The 24626-nt window shown below is 44.5% G+C and overlaps 1 protein-coding gene across 1 annotated transcript; it reads right to left on the bottom strand.

Annotated features, from left to right (window-relative positions):
- Nucleotides 1-13917: 13917 nt before the first annotated feature.
- Nucleotides 13918-21889, bottom strand: OTP (orthopedia homeobox). Its single transcript, XM_026498417.1, has 3 exons — nucleotides 21853-21889; nucleotides 20135-20544; nucleotides 13918-14448 (listed from the first exon to the last, which is right to left on the bottom strand). The coding sequence occupies exons 1-3, from the start codon at nucleotides 21887-21889 to the stop codon at nucleotides 13918-13920; spliced, it is 978 nt and encodes a 325-aa protein (XP_026354202.1).
- Nucleotides 21890-24626: the final 2737 nt, after the last annotated feature.

Here is a 24626-nt window from a genome sequence, read left to right on the forward strand (position 1 = left end):
CTGAGATTAGCCTCTATTACACTTAATTCATCTGGACAACTTCACTGAATGAAACAGCGGTTCTCAAACTTCAAAATGAGTGTTGTTTTTAATTTTTTTATTTTAATGTTTTTTTATTATATTCCGTTAGTCACCATACAGTACATCCCCGGTTTCCGATGTAAGGCTCGATGATTCATTACTTGCGTATAACACCCAGTGCACCATGCAATACGTGCCCTCCTTACTACCCATCACCAGCCTATCCCATTCCCCCACCCCCCTCCTCAAAATGAGGTTCTTAAACCTCATCCCTTAAGACTGAGAAATATTGATTTTTAAAAAAATCAACACCCAAAAAATGTCTGGGAAAGGAAAAAAAAAAAAAAAAAAGGACCCCTCCCATGCTCCTTACAGATAAAATCTGTCTTCTATTTAATAAAGATGACTAAACATGTTTTTTGTTTTGTTTTGCTTAAAGATTTTATTTCTTTGACAGAGAGAGAGAGAGAGCACAAGCAGGGGGAGTGGGAGGCAGAGGGAGAGGGAGAAGCAGGCCCCTTACTGAACAAGGAGTCCAACGTGGGGTGGGGCTGGATCACAGGACCGTGGGATCATGAGCTGAGCTGAAGGCAGACGCTCAACTGACTGAGCCACCCAGGCGCCCCAAACATGTTTTTTTAAGATTTATTTATTTATTTGAGAGAGAGAGTACAAGCAGTAGGGGCAAAGGGAGAGAGAGAATCTTAAGCAGACTCCACACTGAGCTTGGAGCCTGACACGGGGCTCGATCTCACAACCCCAAGATCACAACCTGAGCCGAAACCAAGAGGCGGAGGCTCAACTAACTACACCACCCAGGCTCTCCACTGAACTGTTTTTTGATAACTTGGGAAACCCCGGCACCTCTGACCCTAGCCCCTTATCTTTTCAAAGATTTTAGGAAAGGAAAGAGAACAGGAAAGCTGTCTTTATTGTTACTTGACAGGTCTTCCCATGCGTAAAGGTTGCATACTTGTTTTCTGGGATATCAAAGAGAAGACAGAGGAAGGATGCTTTCAGTGAAATATAAGAATGTATTTGAAGAAATGAAATACCTTATCAGGTACTGAGTTTCCTGTCTCTTGAAGATATCTAAGCTGATGCTAAATAACCATCTGGTCTAGAATTTGGGTGAATGATTTGACCAGCAATAATAAAATTAGATGACCGTGACCTTCCTTCCTACCTTAATAGACCCTACCTAACATCTAGTGGAATTTTGTTTCAGTAAGTTTTTTAAAAAAATTTAAATTCAATGGCACGCCTGGGTGGCACAGCGGTTAAGCGTCTGCCTTCGGCTCAGGGCGTGATCCCGGTGTTATGGGATCGAGCCCCACGTCAGGCTCCTTCGCAGGAAGCCTGCTTCTTCCTCTCCCACTCCCCCTGCCTGTGTTCCCTTTCTCACTGTCTCTCTCTGTCAAATAAATAAAATCTTAAAAAAAAAAATTTAAATTTGAGTTAGTTAACATATACTATAGTATTAGTTTCAGGGGAAGAATTTCGTAATTCATCAGTTGCATATAACACCCAGTGCTCATTATATCAAGTGCCCTCCTTAACACCCATCCCCTACCCACTTTCCCTCCAGCAACCCCCAGTTTGTTCTCTAGAGTTAAGTGTCTCTTATGGTTTGTCTCCCTCCCTTTTTCACCTTACTTTATTTTTCTTTCCCTTCCCCTATGTTCATCTGTTTTATTTCTTAAATTCCACATATGAGTGAAATCATGAGGTATTTACCTTTCTCTGACTTATTTTGCTTAGCATAATACACTCTAGTTCTATCCATGTTGTTGCAAATGGCAAGATTCCACTCTTTTTCGTGGCTAATATTCCACTGTATATCTATATACATTTTCTTCATCCATTCATCAGTCGATGGACATCGGGGCTCTTTCCATAGTTTGGCTATTGTGGACATTGCTGCTATCAACATTGGGGTGCATGTGCCCCTTTGAATCACTGTGTTTGTGTTCTGTGGATAAATACCTACTAGTGCAATTGTTGGGTCATAGGGTAGCTCTATTTTCAACTTTTTGAGGAAGCTCCGTACTGTTTCCCAGAGTGACGGCGCCAGCTTGCATGCCCACCAACAGTATAAAAGAGTTCCCATTTCTGCACATCCTTGTCAAAATCTGTTGTTCCCTAAGTTGTTAATTTTAGCCATGCCAACTGGTGTATGTCATTGTGCTTTTCGTTTGCATTTCCCTGATGATGAGCGATGCTGAGCATCTTCTCACGTGTCTGTTGGCCGTCTGGATGTCTTCTTCAGAGAACTGTCTGTTCACGTCTTCTGCCCATTTCCTGACTGGATTTTTTGTTTCTTGGGTGTTGAGTTTGATAAGTTCTTTATAGATTTTGTATATTAGCCCTTTATCTGATATAACATCTAGAACTTACCACTATTAGCAAAAAAACTCTCAAATTTCATTTTAAACTATTTGATTTTACATATAATTGCTTCAGTGGTTCATGATAATTAGATGAGCAACTCACATCAAAATAATTATTTTTTACTTTTACACTGCAAATCATTTGACTCCTCTTTTGCTTTTCCAGTACCTAAAATCAAAGACAATGTTGTATTTTCACCTTATTACCACCTCAGTATCACTTATTCAACAAATATTTTTTTACCATCTAGAAGTGTCAGGTGCCATGCATTCAGGCCAGGAAATAGTTAAACCAATCATCAATACGCAGGAGACAAAGTCCCAGATGTCATTCTTCCAAAATTAAGATTTCATTGTCTCAACCTATCCCTATGCTCCAGGTCAGACTTTCCTGTATTATAGCCAATGAAGCCTCCATTTTCCCTCTCCCCCTCACCACAATTACCTGAGGGATGCATGGGCAACATGTCCAGCTGTGTGTTCTCCTCAGCCCTGACCCCAGCTCCAGGTGTCCCTGAGGCTGCAGAAATTTGGGGCCAGGAGGATGAGGACTGCCTGTCTAGAGGGAACAACAGGATTACCACAGGGAAGGAGGAAGGAAGCTCAGAGCAGTATATTATGTAATAAAAATGGACTCTGGAGATTTCAAAGCAGAGGAATAAAGATAGGGAAGAAAAGGATATGGGGGCTTTTTTGGAGAGGAGCAGTGTATGGGGAAGACTACTTTATTTTATTTTATTTTTTTTTAAGATTTTTTATTTATTTATGTGACAGAGAGACAGCCAGCGAGAGAGGGAACACAAGCAGGGGGAGTGGGAGAGGAAGAAGCAGGCTCCCAGCGGAGGAGCCGGATGTGGGACTCGATCCGGGAACGCCGAGATCACGCCCTGAGCCGAAGGCAGAAGCCTAAGGACTGCGCCACCCAGGCGCCCCGGGAAGACTACTTTAAAGCTAGGAGACAGATAAACGGCCCAAGTGACTGTGGAGCCCAGGGTGTCACCTGGGAGAAGACAAAACAATGTAGAAGGTGCTCTTGTAGCCTCAGAAGTTTCTAGACAATCTCTAAGGAAATCTGCGAAATCTTGGTTACTCTAGAAAAGGTGATATCTGAAGATAGGACACTGTGGCAGGGAGGAAATTACAACTGATACTTCTGTTGTTTTTTTTTTTTTTATTGTGAAATATGCCCAACAAACAAACGAAAATATAAACCATTTGAGGAATAATAAAGTACACCTGTGTTCTACCTTCCACACCAAGAATATTTCTCTTCACTCCTTTTTTTCCAACTTCTGGGGCATCCCTAAACAACTAAAGTAGATTTATCTGGGGAGCCAGTGTCAGGTGCGGTATAATTTCCTTAAATTGAAGAATGCCCCTGTGCTAAAACTCTACCTCCAACATCATTCTTATTTGCTTCCTAATGGTTAATTTTTTAATTAAAAGAAAGACGTTCCTTTTACACTAAACTTAAAGTGTTTGAAATGGATGAGTTAGCATATTGCTTTAAATTTATTAAGTCAAAATGTAAATAATAACAGCTAATTTCCTATTTTGAATGGGGAAAAGGATTTGAAGGAGAAGGTCCGACTAAAACTGTCAGGGGAGAGAAGAAAGCCGAAGCCTCCTAAAAAACTTCACGTGCTTCACTAGTTTCCCCTGAACTTGAACTACCTGCCTTCATCCATACATAACAAGAGGTATTAGCAAAGGTAGGCTGCCCATTCTTTTCATTCTCCCATGTGGTCATAAATACTAGCATTGCCTTAGCAACTGGATAAATACACTGCCACTGCCACATACCAGCTTCTAAGTAGTTGTCCGGTTGCCTTGCTAACTTTATACAAGGAACTAGCACTATACAAATGCAGTCAATCCAACCAAAATTTACTCAGTGCTTCCTATAGGAGAATAGGTCTAGGTTGTCTATTTTCTTTCTAATTTCTCCTTTTCAGTTGAATCCATGGACTAACCATATCTTACTGGATGATATAAAAACCCAATGGCACCAATGATTTAAGAAGAGGGATGAGGATTTCTTAGCACAGCCATGTTTTCTATGGAAAGTTAAATCCCTACATATTCCAGTCTTCCTTTCCTGTTCTGGAAAACAACTCCAGTGCAGTCCCAACCCCTTGCCTGGGTCCTATTACAAGGAGGTTAGGGATGTTGTCAGTGGCCGCATCTCTTCAACAGAGCACGGATGTTATGTGCTCACCTTTTCACCCCCTTAACACAATGTTGACTTGACTCACAATCAGATCCTCTCCTCCCAAATAAAAGAACAATACCTTTAAAAGAAAGATTAGACAAAGACCTGCCCAGGCCTCTGATTAACAAGTATTTTTAAACTGACATCCCCACAGTGGTCAGCCGTACAGACTTACAGCATTATTAAATATAATTAGCAAAGGGAAAGAACCTCGGGTAATAGATGAGGAAACAGAAGCTCATAGCTGCTAAGAAACGACTGAAATCATAGTCCGATAATAGATGATCAAGGATTACAACTATGATTTCCAAACCATGCTGCCTATCTTCATGGTCCTCAACTACAGCAGAATAAGGGCAAGGATTATTCTTCTACAACTAAAAGGGAAAAAAAACCCATCTCCTTGAGAAGCAGCAATCTCCTAATCCAGGGTATCCAAAGCAACCCCTACCAGAACCTCGAGGTCCTGCTATGGAGTTAGTATGCCTAAGGAGGAAATGCTCATCGTAACTCTTCAAATCTGAAATGTCTCATAGCTACAGCCAGTTCTCTGAGAAGCCACTAGGCTTAAAATGAAAATGAAGCTCTTAACTCTTCCAACAGGGAAATCTAAGATAGCAGGTTTCCTAGCAAGCGTGTACTCCTCCCTCTATTGTGGGAAACAATCCTGTCACTGGAGTTTCTAAGAGTGGCATATTAACTCTTCCAAGATACCAGGGCGTCATTTACTAAATTATCTTTGTGAGGATGCTATATGGTAGCCCGGCTCTTTGGAAAAGGTAATTAGTCTCCCATGGGTGACCAGTTTACTCCAAGTGAGCACTGAGCTCACCATAGAATGAGAATGGTCTCTTTTTATGGGAATGAAAATATAATTTTGCTTGTAGTCAGGAGTGATATGTTTTTCATCTTAATAATCATATAAGCCCTTTAATATATGATATTTTTAAATTGGTAACTACTCCCCTAGATATGGTAACAGACAAGTAGCAAGTGTTAATAAGCTGGGAGCTGTAACACTAACATCTGACCTAAATTCAACTTAATAATCATCTATTGAGCACCTGCGATGTGCCAGAGTCAATGCTAGATATTGGGGAATTACACTGCTGCAATTTATCCACGTGGTGATACTGTGTCAACACTACAGACTACCCATCGGTGATACTATAACAAGGCTATATGGGATTATAAATGGTTATTAATGTGGGTATGGCAGATGGCCCACCATAGCCTTTTCTGGTCACTAGAGACCTAAATCTGATCAATGGTTCCAAATTTAAGATGATAATAGAGAATTTAGTAACAATAGAAATAAATACACTACACCTGATTTATTGATCTGAAAATAAAGCCCACAAGGAGAAGTCAAAGAATTCCAGTAAAGTGGTGAAGAAAATCCTAAAGGGATACATTGCTATCCTATGAGGCCCAGTTCCTTCAGGAAGCCTTGCCTAGGAGTTCTAGCCCCAGTGATATCCTACTTCTTCGAATTCCCACTGCATTTATTATACAGATCAAAGTACTTAGCACTTGATCAAACCATTAAAAACAGCCCTGTGTAGTTTTCTTTTAAAAAATGTTTTTGTCCAGGGGCGCCTGGGTGGCTCAGTCGTTAAGCGTCTGCCTTCCACTCAGGGCATGATCCCGGGGTCCTGGGATCGAGCCCCACATCAGGCTCCTCCACTGGGAGCCTGCTTCTTCCTCTCCCACTCCCCCTGCTTGTGTTCCCTCTTTCGCTGGCTGTCTCTCTCTCTTTTAAATTAAAAAAAGAAATCTTTAAAAAAAATGTTTTTGTCTTATCTCTCCATCTATACGTAGGATCCTCAAGAACTTAGACATTGGGGTGTCTGGGTGGCTCAGTCAGTTAAGCATCCAACTCTTGATTTCGGCCCAGGTCATGATCTCAGGATTGTGAGATGGAGCCCTACCTCAGGCTCCACACTAAGTGGGGAGTCTGCTTGGGACTCTCTCTTCCTCTCCCTCTGCACCTTCCCCCATGTTCTCTATCTAAAATAAATAAATCTTAAAAAAAAAAAAAAAAGAGCTTGGACATCATCTATTTCTCGGCACCCCTATCTCCGCTGCCTTGACAATAAGCACAAAAAAGCAGCGGTTGACTTCTAAGTACGAAAAACATGTTAAATAAGGGAACTAAGGGTGCTTATGACAGAGAAAGTAAGACTGCGGAGATATTTTCTACTCACTGAATGTCTACGTGCTCCCCTACACTGGACAGACCTCTTGCAATTAGAGGAAGCCATGTAACTAGTTCTTACTCATTGGACCATAAGCAGAAGTTTCCAGGCCAAAGCATTAGAGTCATTCATAGCCTTGCAGCTTTCCCTTTTCCTTCCCAAAAGATGATGGAAACCCCATAATGAGGTCGTCAAACCACAAAATAAAAACAGTTTGGATCACTGAGTCACTACAGGAAGGGGAGCTGTCCTTGAGAATCACTTCATTTACAGTGAAATTTTTGTGAGCAAGAAATTAACACGGGTTGTGTAAACCCAGAGATAGGATTATGTGGTACCATACCATAACCTAGTGTTATACTGATAGAAATATTAACAGAACGCTAAAAATAAAAACCATCTCAGTACGAAGATATGTGATGTAAAGTCGTAATGAGGCAAGACTGCTGCAGCAAGAACAGGAAGCAGACTAGGTCAATAAAATGAAGGACTCCCCGGCTGTTGGACCAATACTGGAGAACTATCTGGTGATCAACCAGTCCATCAATCTGCAAGTCCACTTGGCAGTAAATGAAAAAGAACAACTGTGGTCAGGGAATTTGAACTAGATAATTTCAAATATCCCTTCAAATGCTAAGATTTTATGACTCCATGACTAACAGCGGGTTTCTTATATGTGAAGGACAGAAAAATGAGAAACAGATTATCCTGAGTTGTGACTATTTAATATATTAAGCAACATCAAAAGATCTCCCTATAAAATCTTGCAGGGAAAGATAAGAAACATATCTGTAGCACCAAGGGATTCCAGGGTCCTCTCCCTTGTGGACAAACTAATCCCTCCCCCTTACAATGCCAACACCCCTCCGAAGTACTCTCAGAGCTGGTTCCCAGGTTTCTTGTTACATCAGCCCAGAATTCATGTCACAGGAAGACAACTCCATTGATAAAGATTCCTCACACAATAAAGAGTCTTCTCGGTGGTGTGGTAGAACCACCTTAAATTCATTTCTAGAGAGAGAGTAAAGTTCGAGAGGAAAGGTGTTTTCTAGACTCTTGAAATCATGTTTAATTTTAATGCAGCTATCATGTCCCATCAAAAATCATCTGTCCTGTTTAAATAACAGGGCTGGGTTGTTAAACCTTTAATAAAGGAAGTGATTTAGTTTCTTCCTTGAAAATATTTTAAGAATAAAAACAATATCTACATGTCACATATACAATTGTATTGCTGAAAGATCTGAAGGCCTGACTTAAAAAATGATCTCTGCCACTTATTAGGTATGTGACCTTGGGCAAGTTATTTAGTCTCTATGAGTTTCAATTTTTTCATCTGTAAAATAAGGATTATAATACCTACTTCATAAAGGTGACATGATGAATAAAAAGAGAGTGTGCTCTGTAAACTGAAAAACAGGGTTCAAATGTAAGGTACTAGAGGAGAAGTAATAACCACCATCTGAAAATATTATTTCTGAAATCACTGTTGGAGTACCAACGGCAGACTAAGCATGTGAAAATTAATAATACAAGGGCAGCAAGAAGAGAAACCATTTCAGCCTCATTGAACTCATTCAGAATTTTGCAATTATAAAATCTAGAAAGAACTTACTTTACTGTCAGTATACCTATGTTTTGTGTTTTACTATTTATTTTTTAATTTCTTAAGAATCACAAAGCATCTTTTCAGTAAGGGTTTCTAGAGTTCTTAATCTGACCTTGTTTGAGTTTATCTTAAATAGATTCAATAATGACTGTGAGCAACAGCATATAAAGCCCTGCAACATTTTGATGAACGATATAAAGAACATACACTATATACGTCATGTGCGTGAATTATCTATTCCTGGTTCTTGTGAATGACTTCAACTCAGAACTAAAAGGGATTGTGTCAGCATGAGCAACGGCAACAGGTCTATCTCAAATCCAACTTGGCTTTAAAGATGGAAACTTGGATATATGCGATATTTGATCATGTGGATAGAAGATGCAGTTTAACTGCATGAACAACTAACTGCGCCTGCTTAAAAACTGATTACAACTCTGTCGAAATCAAGACAGGGCCTCTTCGCAGCTCATGCCTAAAATTCCTTAAAAGCATTTTCTAGTAAGTCTTACAAATGCACGCCTTATTTTGACAGAGCATGCAAGAGGAATAGCGAAAGGCATTGTTCTGTTTCTCTCCGTAATGACCACATGCTAAATAGGCCATGGTTCCTGTACCAAAAGCTCTGCACTGATGAGAGCAGAAAGCCAAGCAGGGGGTGCCCCCCTTTGTTGCTGCTTTCATTTTTAAAATGAATCATAATTTCTGCATTGGATCCAAGGATGGGTTTACAGCTATTAGCCATCATATTAATAATTTAGAAAATACATGCCCAATCACTTGTGTTCTTTCAATTCCCTATGAACACAGCTGCAACCCACATTAGAAGCGAGGGTGAATAGATATTTTTCAGATGAGATATTTGGGCTGAATTATTAGGGTAGCCTGTACTACCAAATTACTAATAAACATTGCTTCTGGCTCAATTTAGCCTGAACTCAGTGAACCTAGTCAATGGTGACAAATCAAAAACTCCAAAATGCCCAATGAATGAATCTAACTAATCAAGGAACCCTGTAGGAAGTAGATGCCAGGATTAATGAGCCAGCAGTTTCACCATGCCATGCTGTTCCTTCTTCACATAAATGCCCTCAGATGAGATTACCTTTATGTCATGAAAAGGAGAAAAGGAAGGTTACATTCTTCCAACTGACAGGTTAACTACTGCCGTTACTAGAAGACACATCTTTGTGGGGTAAGTTTTTCTTTATCCTCAAAATTAAAATATAAAGTCCACAACACAAATTAAGAACATTTTCATTTTTACAGGAAGCAGTCATTGAGGACATCAAACATAAATTGCCCAATGTTAAGGATTTCCTCTGTATTCTCCATTTATATCTACCTTGATTTACCCAAATTGCTACACATCCTATTTTGTATTTAATACCCTCACATCATCTTTAGTAGTTTGAATTCCTATACCCTATTTCTTCCACCGTCAACAAAAGGTAAACTAAGCACAACATCATTATTAGGCCATCATGTTATGCCGCATATATTTAGTACCAATCTTGAGGAGAAAAATACACAAGGATAAATACGTATATTCAAATAAATCAATCACATAGTAACGTCATGATAAACTTCGACTTTTTCTAGCCAGCACGTGGTGACAGTATTCAATGCCAAACAGGCAACTCAGCAAAAAGTACAATTCATTAGAGGCAGGACATACAGCATGTTATACTTATCTACCTTGTGTTCTAATATCAGTCATCAATATTGTCTTTATTCCCTTATCGAATGTAATTATTTATTATTATAATTTTAGCAGTTTTGGGACACAATTGCTGCTGATAAAGAGTAAAAAAAATATTAAGAAGCATTATTTTGTTTTTAGGGTTTTCTTCCTCCCTCAAAATGCAGAACTCTTTCAAGCTTGTGATTAAGGTTCTCATTCTCTCATTTTTATCTTTGCGAAACTGCCAACTTTAACAATTTGGACCAGGTTGCCTTCCCTTAAGCTAATAGCATATGTGACATTAAAATATTCAGGATTCTCAATACAGAACTCTATTGCTATAGAAACAAATATTATTCTAAAGTCAGGTCAAGGGAAAAACTCTGTACGCTTTCATTATAATATTGATAAATAACCACTATATTATGAAATATAAGTATCTTTGAAAACATCTATCACTTCAGTTGATTTGTAACTTCTCATCAGTGTTCTGAGTTGGCCCATTCTTTTTTCAAATGAAAGATTTCCCTTGCCTTTGAGAAATACAGTTTTTAAAGATTCCATTTAGCATCCTTTATTGCATTCCTACATCATAAAGTTATGCTTTATAGCAGCATAAAAAAGCTGTAAAATTAGCATCCTTGTAAACAACCTTCCATGCTCACTGGTAAAGCAATCTGTAATTTGTACTGATCTCTTAAATGTGACTTGAGATGACAGTAGCTACGATTTCAATTAAAAAAAAAAAGCACCACGTTAAGACAAGAAAGAATACGATGAAATGTAAAAACAAGAAAACGTGTTTTTCATCTACAGACAGTTCAGAAATGTGGTTATTATGCTGCTAAATTCTAGAATTCTAAAATACAGAAATGTTCCATTTTTATATGAAATCCCAAATGAGCGTGTTTTTATCTCCTTTAATATCTTAACCTTATATTAAAAATACCCTTTAGAAAATGAATAATTGAAATATTCTGTGAACCCACCCACCAATTTGACCTCTAATTCCTAAGGTAACATGAAGATATAATTTTTCTTTATCATAGAAAATCATGCCTTTTTGTCCTTGCCTTCGAGGAGACTCCATTGTGCTTAGTTGAGTAACAATTACAGTAGTTCCTAAAATTCACACGTAGATCCAGTGGTACAAAACTATATTCTAGGGCAAGGCTCTTTTTAGGATTTATACTCAGTGGCAACCAAATGAGAAATCTTCCCATGGGAATGGGTGCATTCTCAATGCCTATAATGACCCTTAAATTTTGAACCACAAGATCGATTTTGATTAGTGTTCCAAAGCAAGCATGTGATATTGATTTGCCTCCAAGTTTAAAACACACCCACAGCTTTCCCTCCCAGACTACCAAAGAAACAGCAATTTTCACTACTAGTTAGGGTGGGGATGTTCCCTGAGCATGTGGCTATCTCGCACCAAGTAAGGGCCCTGAGAAAATGAGAGTCGTCAGAGGAGGCAAAACCTGAGAGGCACACACCAAAGCCAGGTCGTCCGGGACACTCGTTTTCAGCTGTGTAGTTTCCCTCCGCTTGGGAGGTCCCGACTGCCAAGCCTAGATCCTGAGGACAAGGGGCCCCGTGGCCTCTTTGAGAAGGCCAGGAGGCCTAGGGCCTAGGAAAGGAAAGCACTACCTTCCCCCACCCCCCACCCCCCTCCACCCAGGCCCTTTCACATCCAGTGTGTACCTGAGGCCAGACGGGACTTTGGGTGACTCACGAGGGCAGAGCTCCCGGTCTCCACGCTTCCTTCACTATGGTCCTTCCTGTTGCCTACAGCCTTCCCATCACACGCACGCAGCCCGACCAGAGGCGCTCTCCAGTCCTCTGCCCGAGGAAAGCCAGCTTATCAACCCTCGGGCCCTGCGTTTAGTGCCTGCAGCTGCGCCCTGAAGCCCATCTCGGGCTCCCTATGCCCGGAGCAGCCCAAAGCCTCGCGAGGCCTCGAGCTCGCGTGAGGCCCTCACCCGTCGGCCTTCTCACTTCCGGCCTGCGCACTGCGTGATTTGAGGCCTGGCCTCCTCGACCAGACGCTGCGTGGGAGCGCTGCCCCGGCTGCAGTGCAACCCGGAAACTGAACCCCAGGCTGCTGGAGGGCTGACGGTCCCAAACTCTGGGATCCCATGCGGTGTTGAGCTCTCTTCCCCTCCCCCCATGAGACCCTCTCCTGAAATTCAGTCACAACAAAACCCATCATTCTCCATATCACATACTGAAAATGATTTTATTTTAACCATTTACATTTAACTTGATATAAACTTGTCCGAAAAGTCAAATAATATGCTTTATATTAGCTCAAACATTTATTAAGAAAACCAAATTCCATAAATAAGCACAGACAATAAGTTAAAACATATCACAAATTGACCAGTATGTAACAAGAATGCTTTATCTACACAAAACATCCTATTTCACATGTTTGTTCATTCTTCGAAAGCGCTTCTGTTCTCTGGGTTTGGATTTGACCAGCACATGCAGAAAGAGCTGACTGTGTTTCTCTGTACAAAGTTGCAGGGTTGTAGATGTCCGAGTGCACCCATCGGCAGCCAGCAAGGGCCAGGGCGGTGGCCGAGGGGCACGAGGGACGACAGGACGACCACAAAACAACCTAGGGCACAGAGCAGCGAGGAGAGAGAAACGGAAAAGGAAGCAAACAAACCTCAGTCCTGAAGGATCCAGAAAAGAGATGTGGCTTTTACTTTTACAAAAGGAAAATTTTCTTACGTTTACTTTATTCTTCCTTAGAAAGACTTATCAAAATGGGTAAGATCACCTCTTCTTCATCACATGACTGCTTAATCTACTCCAGCCACCCAATCCACTGGCCTGTTCCTCCTGAGAAGCCTTCCCTTCAATAACCTCACACAGCTCTGCTTAAGAAAATAAAAGTGAGACAAAATAAAAGCGTTCTTTTGCAAGCCAGTACAGGGCTGCATGGATGTGACTGGGTGGATGGGGCAAGGGCAGGGTGGTGGAGAGGAAAGAAAAAGAGGAGTTCGGAGAAAGAATACAGGGATAAATCAAATTGTATCAGTTTGGCCCTCAGATGAGGCGGTTGTAGCAGATGCTTGTCCTCCTTTAAGACGAAAATCCCTAACATTGTGCTGTCCCTTGAACACGTCCGTGTGTGACCTAGGCGCACTGTGTTTGTGTGTGTGCGAGTGTATGTAGTGTCTGAGAGTGAGCCAGAGTGCGAGTGTGTGTGTTTCTGCCCACAAACCAGTCCATTGGTGTCTGATTTCAGATCCTGAGTCGACTCCCTGTTAAGTAAAATGGCGGGAAGGATGCTTTTTGCAGGGCGCGGGAGGAGGGGCGTGAGGTGCGGGTAAAGAAGGGACCGGAGGGGAGGCGGCGAGCTAGGGGGTCGTAGGCGTCGTGTTGAAGGTGTGGGTGAAAATGCCGCCAGTCGGAAGGCTGGGAGGAGGGCGCGAGCACGCTACGTGCGAGCCGGGTGGCCGGGGGTAGCCGCAAAGGGTGGGGTGAGGCGCGGCGGAAGGGGGTCAGGGAAGATTAGGCGAGACGGGAAGAGGAGCTGAGGGGGCGGGGGGAGGGGACCGGGGCGAGCGAAATCAGGCGGAGGGGAGGCCTCGCGGGCTGGGGCTTGGGGTGAGCCCGAGAGAGCGAACGAGAGAGGAGAGAACAAAACGACAAGTGGCTGAGGCCGGGTGGGGATGGGGCAGGGCGCCGGGGCAGGGGCCCGGGCAGGGAGCGGGAGCCCGGGCGCGCGCCGAAGGACCTCGGGGCGGCCCTGGGGGCGGCGCCGGGGGCGGAGCGGGCTGGGCGCGGCTGGATTAAGTGAAGCTCATGGAGACTGTGTGCTCTAGCGCCTTGCGGCGGAGGGAGGCGATGCTCGTGCCCCGCCACACGTCGCTGCTGTCCGGGGAGCTGCAGAGCTGGGGCGAGCCGGAGACGTTGCTGGGGCCGGGGAGGGAGGCGGGCACCATGCCGGGGAAGGCGGGCTGGTAAAGATGCGACTGCAGCCCCGCGCCGTTGGAGCCCGCCAGGCTGTTGGACAGGCCCATGGAGTTGGGCGGCGGCCCGGCCGCCAGGCTGCACTGGGACAGCGACTGCGCCATGGCTTGCTGCCTGCCCAGAGCCGGCGGCAGCGGTAGCTGTGACACGCCCGGCATGGCGGCCGCCGCCCAGCGGGTGTCGTTGGCGTGGAAAGAGCACAGGCTGTCGCCCATGGCGGCGGCGGCCGCGGCGGCGGCTGACGGAAACTGAGGCAGGCCTGGCGTGGGCAGCAGCGTGCCCGGCGCGCGGAACACGTTGGTGGTCTTCTTGCGCTTCTTCCACTTAGCGCGCCGGTTCTGGAACCAGACCTGGAGCGGGCGGGGCGGGAGACAGACAGAGCGCTATTAGCAAGCCGACTGGCCCGGAGGGGCGGGGGCTTGAGCCTGAGAAACCTGCGTCAGACCCTGCCCCAGGTGGAACAAGTGCCTTCGACCCAGCGCTCCCCCACGCCCCGCCACGATCGCGGTTCTCCGTCAGCTGGAGACAACTGGCGCGCCTTGCACTCAGCAAGCGCAAGCTTCCAGGCTCCCGAGCGGTAGTGCCCTGGAGCGCTTACACTCCGTGCAAACATACCACCGCGTGCAGTGTTCACCACGCCCCTGCACGCTGGCACATTCTGTGCACCGCTTAGATGCACAAGTCTGCAGGCAGGCATGTGTCAAAATTGGACCCACAGGTGTACAAATGAAGATAAACATGTGTACCCATGTGGCTTAATAGCGTGCCTTATAACACTGATGGGGTATAGAATTTTCAGAAACGCTGGAAATTTGGAAATTGATGAAAGGCTGTGGATGACATAGCCAGTTTCAAAATCGAAAGACAAAGGAAAACTCCTAACGCCACGGATGACAGAGCAGAGAGGTTAATATAGTGATCCATGTGGGGAAGCGAGCGGCACTGAGCTACGGTGTTGTTTGGGTCGCCACCGTGACTTGTGATTCGTTGCGACTGGTGCTACTGCCACAAGTCTCCCTGCCTCATTCTCAAACCCCTCTAAGGGCACCTTTTATCTGAGCTGTGCAGATATGCTGGAACCTGCTGCCAGAGACCTGAGGCCTGCCAGGCTATTTTCAGGAACTCACTGAGGACCCCAGACTACAAGACCTCCAATTCCTCAAGTCCCCCCCCTCTGTTTCATCCGTTTCATCTATGAACTGAAAGCAAATTTTCTGGATACAAATTAAAGGTCACGTTTAAAGCTCACACTGGTAATGAATCAAATTCAATTTTGCGTAGACCCAATAGCCACATATCTTTTTAAAGGAGATGTGTTTGATAAAATAGAACCAAATAAAATAAACGTTCCACTCGTTCTTTATTCACAATAACCCCGAGTTTCTGAACTTACCAGACAAATTTGCCTATTAATGTCATATTCACTACCACAGGGGAAGGAAAGTTTCTTCTGAAAGATGTCAAGTAAGCTGCCTGACCAAGGTAGCCGCCTGTCTCCCTATATTTGACTTTGATATTTAAAATAATAATAATAACTTGCAGCATGCCTACTTGGCAGGCTTGCAGTTTAACATCTAGCCAGAGGTTTACTGTGCGCAAATATAAGTGATGTGAGACACAGCTCAGGTACTGATTGAGTTTCCTCTTAGAATTTGGCAAATGCAATTTGACCATATTCATGACCAAAAGGTCAGTCATCCGTTAATACAAGCTAATATTTAGTGTTTATTCTGCAAGATAAAGGATCATGAGTATGGACGTACCTGACCCATTGTCGGTGAGCCAGCTATTCACAGTGGCGTGTTACACCCGTGCAAATGGAGACACTCTACGCTTAACAGTGTGAACGGCATTGCAGTCTAGAATTATCGCCGGTCTTTGGATCGGGCCTGGCCTTGCTACTGTACTCGCGCCATTGCCCACCATATTATCGTTCTCTGATTTCTACCCCGTTTGCCATGTTTCTGCCTACCCCAAGTTCCAGACTGTATAAAGATGCCAGGTCCCTTACTTGCTAAAGCCCCTTGAGTTGGTGGCAAGACGGATTAATGAGGCTGCGGGGCCCTTGCTAGTAACTGGGATCATTGCTGCCGGCCGAGAATTGAGCTGTTAGTGGCCTCGAGCTGAGAGTAGCCTGCAGGAGCCAAGGAAAGCACAGGGAGGAGACCTGTGGCCACAGGTCACTTTGCATTCCCCATCCAAGGCTGGAATGGGGAGAGGTAGACTGAATGGCCTAGACAGGGACAGTGTCTATGTCCAAACGGTCCTATCTCACACTCCACACCCAGATGTATTTTGAAAGGTATCTGTAAAGACTGGTTCCTAACATCCTGCAAAGTGTCACTGAATCCCGAAATGTTTGAATGTTTGGAACGGGCAGTGGGGGAGGAGGATGGAGGACATCTGTGGGGGGAGTGGGAAGAGAAGCAGCAGAAAGAAAGAAGAGGGGGCAGGATTGCCCCATAGAATTTCAGTGGAAAACACACCGGCTAGAAAGGTTTCTGAACCTCAGGCACAGGTGGAAAAGAACAGCTGTAAAGAACTAAATATTATAGGAATAATCGAAAAATCGTGCTCCATTATGTTTGAGGGTTAGTAGTCAAATGATGGCTACGAAATTTTTTATGTTTCATGGCTTACTGGGGTTGGGAAAAAAAACCTGCATGGGGTCTGAGCACCTCCGTTCCAAGCTATGATGCATATGTTTTTAAAATGTGAATGTTTCCACTTGAAAACTAGAGCATGACGGATTAAAGTGCAGGCAAAACCTAAGGGAGATTTTGAGAATGCACAGATGACGACTCCAGAAAATATATTAACCGCAGCCACGGGCCAACTTTGTACTCAGTTTGAAATGCAGCTCTTCTCAGAAAATGCTTAATACAACAGTGAGAATCTAATGGAGGTTGGAATTTAAAAATCCACTTTCATGATATCTGCTGTTACAGTAATATAGACATACTGTAAATGTATTTTAAAATATATAGCCCGTTTAATCCCCCAACTATAAATGGCTCAGAAATAGAGAAAGAGAGGGAGAAAGAGAGAATATTACTTTTTTTCCCCCTCGAAGCAAACGCTTTATGAAGATCTCATTGGAATCCAGCAAATGATTAATGTGAAGATTTGGGAGGAAATCTGGGGAGCTGTATTAAAGCCGAGATCTCAGGTTCATTTCGATCAGCCAGCCGTGAACTCTGGGCCGAATTCATTACACTTTAATAGTGCTGGGAGAGGAAGAAAATGCAATTTCTCATTCCATTAGAAAACTAGAAAATACTCTCAGCTTGTCCCCCTATTAAGATGTGGCAGGTGACAGGGCCATTCTGGGGGACACGGTCAATGGAATTACAGCACATTATTTTTGTTCGTATAAAATATTGAAAGGCAAGCCTGACTGTGCAGAAGTTATTTCACTGATTTGGTTTTTATGTAAATAAAATATTGAAAGTTAATTAATCCGTGCTAGAGACTAATGATTATGCTTATTATATTGCATTTGATCGCGTAATTTGCATGATTCTCGCATTGCTGCTTAATAAGCCATTCCAGGTTATAAATAATTCTGAAATTGGTTTCTAATAATGGCATGCTATAAAAGGAATGGTTTTATTACACTAGCCAGAAAAAGGGAGCGATATCAGACATGGAATTGGCCTCCATGTAAGTAGAGGTGCTTTAATAAATACTTAAAAGTATGATATATACCAGATATAGATAAAAATAAGCATGTTGGATCAGTTCGTGTAGAATTAAAAAGCATCTTTAAAAACATACAGTTGTAATAAATTAAATGTTTAGATCATTTTTAATCAGTGCAGTGGCCCACATACTGAAAAGAATGTGTGGCAATCTGTTAACTATAAAGAAAACTATGAAGGACTCATCATATAAGAACATAAACCAATTACTATTTAATTTGAATTTGGTCAAGGAGCAATGGTACAGTGAATTGTGAAGTAAATACATTTTCCATAAATTATTTTTGCATTACATTACATAATGTTAATCATTCTGAAATGTTAATTAAGAAGGTTATGTTGATCTGATTACTTTTTAAACTATGAAACATTATTTTTAAAAATATTGAAATTGCCATTCTATTAAATTGTTCCTATCAGCAGCCTCAAGCTATTATCTTTTGTTGAACATTATGCTAGAACAATTAAAGTACTTTGTCTTTTTCTTCTTGATTATTCTTTTGTGTACTTTTTGAAAATAACTTTCTATTACATAGTTTGTATTTTATTTCATTTACAACTTTTTCTATTAAAAGAATCACTGCCATTAACCTTTGGAAGACCTAATAAAGTTTAATAGACCTCATTTTCTTTTTTCATAAAGTCAGTTGTCCAATTATATTTTATTTGTGATTCTAAGTTCTATTTTAATTTAAACTAATCACCCCTATGTCTAGGTTAAGCAACAGCATTTTACTCTTTAAAACAAAAATTATTAATACTATTTCTCTTGAGGGACAAAAAGCAAATTTATGAATTTTGAACCTACAAAATTTTAACAAGCCAGTATTATCATTAGCAGTAATGGAAGCATTGAAATTGTGTATTTCTGTTAAGGTTTGGACTCAACTTCAGATTTAAAAAGAGGAGGTAGGTAAAATTTTTTAAAAGCATGAATAATATATATCTGCACAATGCAATTAACACTCTTTGGGTGTTTAATTTCAGTGGCCCATGGTTCAGGGTTTCCAAAGTCCACTAATGAAACCACCCAGACTTATAATGAGTAAAAATGTTAATCTATATTATACCTTGATTATTTCTGTATTAATCTGACCAATTTAAGTCCCCAATGATGATATTCATTTGATGACTATTTAGAACAGAAGCATATGTTATTCTTCCAGATTAGACTATCTTTAAAATGTCTCACAAAGACAGAAACATTCAACCCTGTCATTACAGACACTTGTCTCTTACATCTTAGATCGGATGTAAAATAACTGAGATCTTTAAACTTAATTTGTTAAAGCACCTAGAGCTGTAGTTGACACCCAGCATGACAGAGAGAAAATACCACGTCGGAGACACGAAAGGAAGGTTTTCAGAACCCTGGATAGCTCAAGGCCAACTGCGGGCCTTGGAATTTCACCTCCAGCACTTGTCCATAAAATATCACATATATTGTTTTCATTCTTGTAAAAGGAAAAAAAAATCTGAGATTCGCTGGGCTTACACTCTTACTCCCCCATTTTCAGAAAAGTTATAGGTGTGATTTTATAAGTTATATTACTTTACAACTTGGAGGGTGGTTGGACGAGAACAAGGGGTCAGTAATGATTTCGTCTACTGCCTGTCAATCCTTCCTGCCCTAAATGTCCCTCCTTCAGATCGGATATCTATAACAGCCTTCATCCCACTCCCCAGTTTCCTTAGGGGAAAACCAGGGCTCACAGACTGCAGGGAATCTCTTCTGCCGCTTTCAGCGCACTCACTGGTAGACTGACATCAAAGTTTAAAACCTTTGCAAACATCAAGGCTAGGGGTATTTTGCCTGAAAGCGGCGGAAGGGAGATATTCAGGAGAATAAAGCTACGCCGTGAAATCCAGGTGTGGATTTTTTTTTTTAACGTGCCATTATGTCTTATTTTCTTCCTTTTCAAGTTTTCTGTATAATTGTTGCATTCCCCCATTTATCCAGACGCCTTACATAAACTCATTAGGGGGTAATGAAATACTTGTCAATAACTCGAGCTGGAGTGGAGGTGCGCGCTCAGCTTAGCCGCCAGGGAGACGCAGAGGCTGGGAGGTGCGGAGGCTGGGAGGTGCGGAGCTTCCCTTCTCAGTCAAGACGAACCAGACGACCTTACAGTCGAACAACCGCCGGCTTCGCTTTTGAGGCATTTCTGTGGGAATGTGGCTATACTGATGGGAGATGGAGGCCCTGCTTGTCCATGGAACTCACAGGCAGCCAAAGCGCAAGCCCAGGATCCCGGCAAGGAAAAGACCCCACTTCTTTTGCCCCAACCCTCCCGCCCCTCCTTGTCTGCTGCCCCCGCGCCCAAGCCCGGCGTACCTGCACTCGGGACTCCGTCAGCCCGATACGCAGCGCCAGCTCCTCGCGCATAAAGATGTCGGGGTAGTGAGTCTTCGCGAAGCTCCTCTCCAACTCGTTGAGCTGCGCGGGCGTGAAGCGCGTCCGGTGGCGCTTCTGCTTCTGCTGGCCCTGCTGCTGGCCGGCTTGGCTGGGGTTCGGGCCGCCCTGGGGCCCCGCCTGTTTGTCCGGGTCCTTTGCACTCACCGCCAGCGAGGCCGGCGTAGAGCCCACTGTAGTGATGTCCTCCCCGGGCAGCAGAGTGGCTCCCTCGACTGGGTCGGAGTTGGGCGCCAGGTCCCCCGGATGGCCCCCAGGGTCGGAGCCCCCCACGCCCAGCCTACACTTCACCGCCTCCCGGTGGCCCAGGAGCTCGGCAGCATCTTTCATACCTGAGGAGGCAAGGGGATCGCGGTCACTACTTTCCTGGCGGTGCCAGGAGGGACTGTCCTCACTGCGCGGTCCTCCTTCAGCCCCATCCTCGGCTCCCTCCGCGCCCACGTTCGCTCTACAGAGGAAACTCCCGGGATGCTCAGGTGGCTTCCCCAGAATTTGGACAGCCAGGTTGGAATACCATCTCCCGGCCCTTTCCCCTCTCTCGGCAGCTAGCTCCTGTAGTAAACAACACACGCTTTCGGATCTCCCGCAATGGAACACTCCCAGTCCCGGAAAAGAAACATGCCTCCGAGTCCCTTTCATGAACCGTACCCCTGTAGCCCCGGGAACGCGAAAGCAGATCCTTGGACCGGGTTGGAGTGGGGCGGGGGGAGAAAAGAAAGAAAGAAAATTAAACGATTCCTTGGTTGCTATCCCACCTGCGCTTAAGGCAGCTTAGCGAACTCTACCTCCGGCCCTCAGCCGATTCCCTCTCACTTTTGGAAGATGAATAATTCTCCAAGCCTTCCACCCTCTGAAATCAACCCAAATCAGCTCCGCCTCTCCCTCAAATCAGAGAAAGTGTTTGGAAAATGGAGTCACATCCATCACCAAAGATTCCCAAACCGGAAACCCAGAGCCCAGCAACCCAGACCGCATTAAGGAAACAAGTAAACTCTATAGACAGTACAGTGAATCAAACTTTAGAGAATTCAACTTTTCTTTCCGGAGAAATAAAAGGCGCGTTCCTCTCAGCCATTGGCAATGCCGAGTCCCTTGCAGGCGGGGACGCCTGTGGGGATGAATTTGGCTTTTCTCCTTTCTCAGTGAACACACTTAAAAAATCCGCCTCGACTGCAGCTGCTTCTCATTTATGCCAGATTTTTACAAATTCACCCATACTTAGTTGAGGGCTAGAGAAGGAGGTAATGGGGAGAGACGATACGTAGAGGTAAAAAGGAGAAAAAAAAAATCCCAAATCAAAGCAAACAGGAGGGGAAACGAGAGAAAGAAAAACACCTCCTAACAAATTATCTCAGGGTAGATCGCTGTTCAAAAAAAATTAATAATAATAAGGAGAGGGAGGAAGGGGGAAAAAGGAAAAACTAAAAGTAACAACATTTCCCTAGTCCTTTTTTGGATCTACATATTCCATAGATTTTTTTTTAAAAAAGACGATGTTAAATCAAATTAAACTTTAATGCAGCACAATTACTTTTAAAGAAATTAGTCCATTTAGGGCGCATTAAGGTAAAATAAGGAACAAATTGACAATTTCCTGCCCCGGCTTCTCCTGGCTGCCCGGGCGAGAGGCGCGCACTCACCTAGCCTGGCGTCCAGGAGGTCGGCGTGAGACAGCATCGCGCACCGCTCCAGGGCGAAAGCTGTTCCCCCCCAAATTTTAGCGGCTTTAAGTTATTTAAAATAGATATAAGCTATAAGCTATACGATATAGATATATATAGATCACCTAAATGAAAGAAAATTCGGTTTGTGGTTAAAAAGGGGGCTTCTTGCATTATAATGTCCTTTAGAGAGACGGGGAGGTGCTTAACAGTTGAATGAACCCGTGAGCAGCTCGGCAAGGGGACCAATCAGGAGGGCAGCCTGCAAATGTCAGCGCCGGGAGAGTCCCCCACTCCGCCCGCCCGCCCGCGCCCGCCCGGAGGAGGCGGTGGCGGCAGCCCTGGCAGCTCCAGCCGCGAGCAGCAGCTAAAGCAGCGGAGGCCGCCTCGGCCTCGCCCTGGGCCTCGGGGCCCGGCCTCCGTCAGTTCTTCCCCGCGATTTTCTCCTTTCCTTTTCCTTGTCCCTGTTCCCTCCAAGGTGCAGCTCAGTGTCTGAAGACTAGGATCTTCCCGGGCCCTAGGCAGTGCAGAGGACAGAGCCGGGCTTGACCCCCGCGTGACCCGAGAGTCCCTCCCGCCCGCGCGCTCTGGGCAACACTGGCCTGCAGCGGGCTCGTGCCAGCGCAACCAGGGCACCGCGCGGCCTCTGGACTGCGCCTAGACTGCGCTGCCGCCTGGAAGGCCTGAGCCTAGAGTACAGATGCCCTGGCTGGGACCCCGGGCCTAAAGAGTACCACCCCCTCACTAGGCCTGAGGAGGAAAAAAGGAGTCGACTCCCCCGCGGCACTTCCAGGGCCCGCAGTCAGCTTCCAGGCTCCGCGTGGAGGGTCGATTGGTGCAATCTACACCCTTCCCGCCGGGCTCCCACTCCTCTGCCCGGCCCACGCTCGCATCCTGGCCCACATCCTGCTCTTTTGGTCAAAGTTTCAAAGTTCAGCTCGGTTCCCAATTCCACTTATGGCAGTAAATAAAGTTAAATGCTCTTTATTTTCTTCTTGAATATGTTAAACTACTTGAACAATTTAAAGTGCTTTGCACAAGTGAAGCGAACCATCTCTAATGTTCTGATTTTTCAGAGCCAGCCAACAACAAAGTTTAGATTAGTAATATATTTCTAACCAGAGTAATTTTCAAGATCATTAGGCATTTATGTAATTAGTGCCAAATCTATAAGCTTTTATTACGATTATTAGAGTAAAATCAGTATAAATTTGTACTAATTTACTACTGTTTAGACTTGGCTGTCAAGCCCAGAGGTTCTTATTGTAAATGATAACTGAGGAAATTAAGTGCAAAATTCTGTACCATTTCTGATCTGCTCCTAAACAATCCGTTTCAATTGTATTTGTAGCAGAACATAATGCCCTTTTAAAGTTATTTGACTTGTATTTTTATTTGCAACACAAGAAAAATGCTCTCTACCCAGGCACAATGAAAACTGATATTTACTACTCTCAACTTGATTAACATTGATTTTTAATTCGAGAGTGATGCAATTAAGATTATTCATTTAGTGCAAATAAAGCTTCTACAAAAGGGTGGTCCTATGAAGTCTGTTTTAAATAATACCGAGCAAATGGCTTTTTTTGTTCGCCGTCCAATTGACTTACACAAAACATTGGAAATGCTGCCTGAGAGCAGATGCGAGAGGAATGGGTGTGTGTGTGTGTGTGTCCTTAGCTGTATGCGTGACAGGGACCGAGCAAGGAGACAAAGGAGGCAGCAAGGCGAACTCTGGGGCAGTTTTGCTTCCTCCTCCTTCTCTTCTGCAGCCTGCTCCCTTCCTCCCATGCACACACACGTGCGCGCGCACACACATGCACACACGCGTGAATGCCGGGCATCAGACACAACGGTTCCTTCCAAGCTGCGGAGACCGCTTCCCCGGAAGCTCTGGGCCTGGCCGAACTTCAGCGGCCGACGCAACTGATGCCAACGCCGCCTGTGTCGGGCTGGGGCGCCGGGAACGAAGGCAGCAGCTTGGCGGAGCCCGGGTGGCAGCGGCATGCTCGGAAGCCACCAGGGTGCTCCGCAGACACCTAGTGTCCTTTCGAGAAAGGCTTGGTTGGAAGGAGAATGCCTACACGGAAAGCAAATAAAGTCCCTCCTGGAAAACCTTCCCCTTCCCCAAACAAAACCCCAAATCCAGAGGCGACAGCGCCAGGAGCTCGCGGCGAGAGGCCAGACGGCGGCCTGGGGCGGGGCGGCGTGCGCCCTGGACGTGGCTCCCAAGTGCGCACCTGGCTGCACGTTTCCGGGGATTCGCAGGGGGTTGTGTTCACCTGGGAGGGACTTGCTGGGGTTCCAAGACCGGAACGCAGGGGCAGAGGTGGGCAGAAGTGTCAGAGCGAGAGAGAGGGGGCCTGGGAGCTGACCCTTTTCCTCCAAACAGGCACGGCCGTGGAGGCCCGTTTTGCCTTGGCGGTGCACCGTGTCTGGAGGGAGGGAGGAGAGGCCGCGACTTGGGGAGAGAAGGGCGCGGGGCCCCGAGTCCTCTCTGGTGTGCACACAGACGCTCTTGTCCTCCTCCCACAGCCACTCCCAGAACAGCCGCGGGCCGTGCAGCGTCCTCCCACACGCACTCGCTCGTATATTCTGTTTTGTTGTATCTTTCAGGTCGATAAATAAATGTGTAATAGTTAATGTGAAGACACATCAGAGTAATAACAATGGGACGAAATCAAAGGATTATCCATCTCTGTTAGTAACCACTGAATAACAATGTTGCGGCGTGATTGATAGCCCGCTTCATT

Source organism: Ursus arctos, unplaced genomic scaffold (genome assembly GCF_023065955.2).
Source record: "Ursus arctos isolate Adak ecotype North America unplaced genomic scaffold, UrsArc2.0 scaffold_5, whole genome shotgun sequence".
NCBI lineage: Eukaryota > Metazoa > Chordata > Mammalia > Carnivora > Ursidae > Ursus > Ursus arctos.

What these genes read in the sequence shown, in the direction of transcription:
- OTP (XM_026498417.1), bottom strand. Translation starts at nt 21,889, where the DNA reads ATGCTGTCTCACGCCGACCTCCTGGACGCCAGGCTAG. An exon ending in CCTCCTGGACGCCAGGCTAG is followed by an intron (nt 20,545 to 21,852) that starts GTGAGTGCGCGC and finishes TTGCCTCCTCAG; the next exon opens with GTATGAAAGATGCTGCCGAG. An exon ending in TGACGGAGTCCCGAGTGCAG is followed by an intron (nt 14,449 to 20,134) that starts GTACGCCGGGCT and finishes CGCCCGCTCCAG; the next exon opens with GTCTGGTTCCAGAACCGGCG.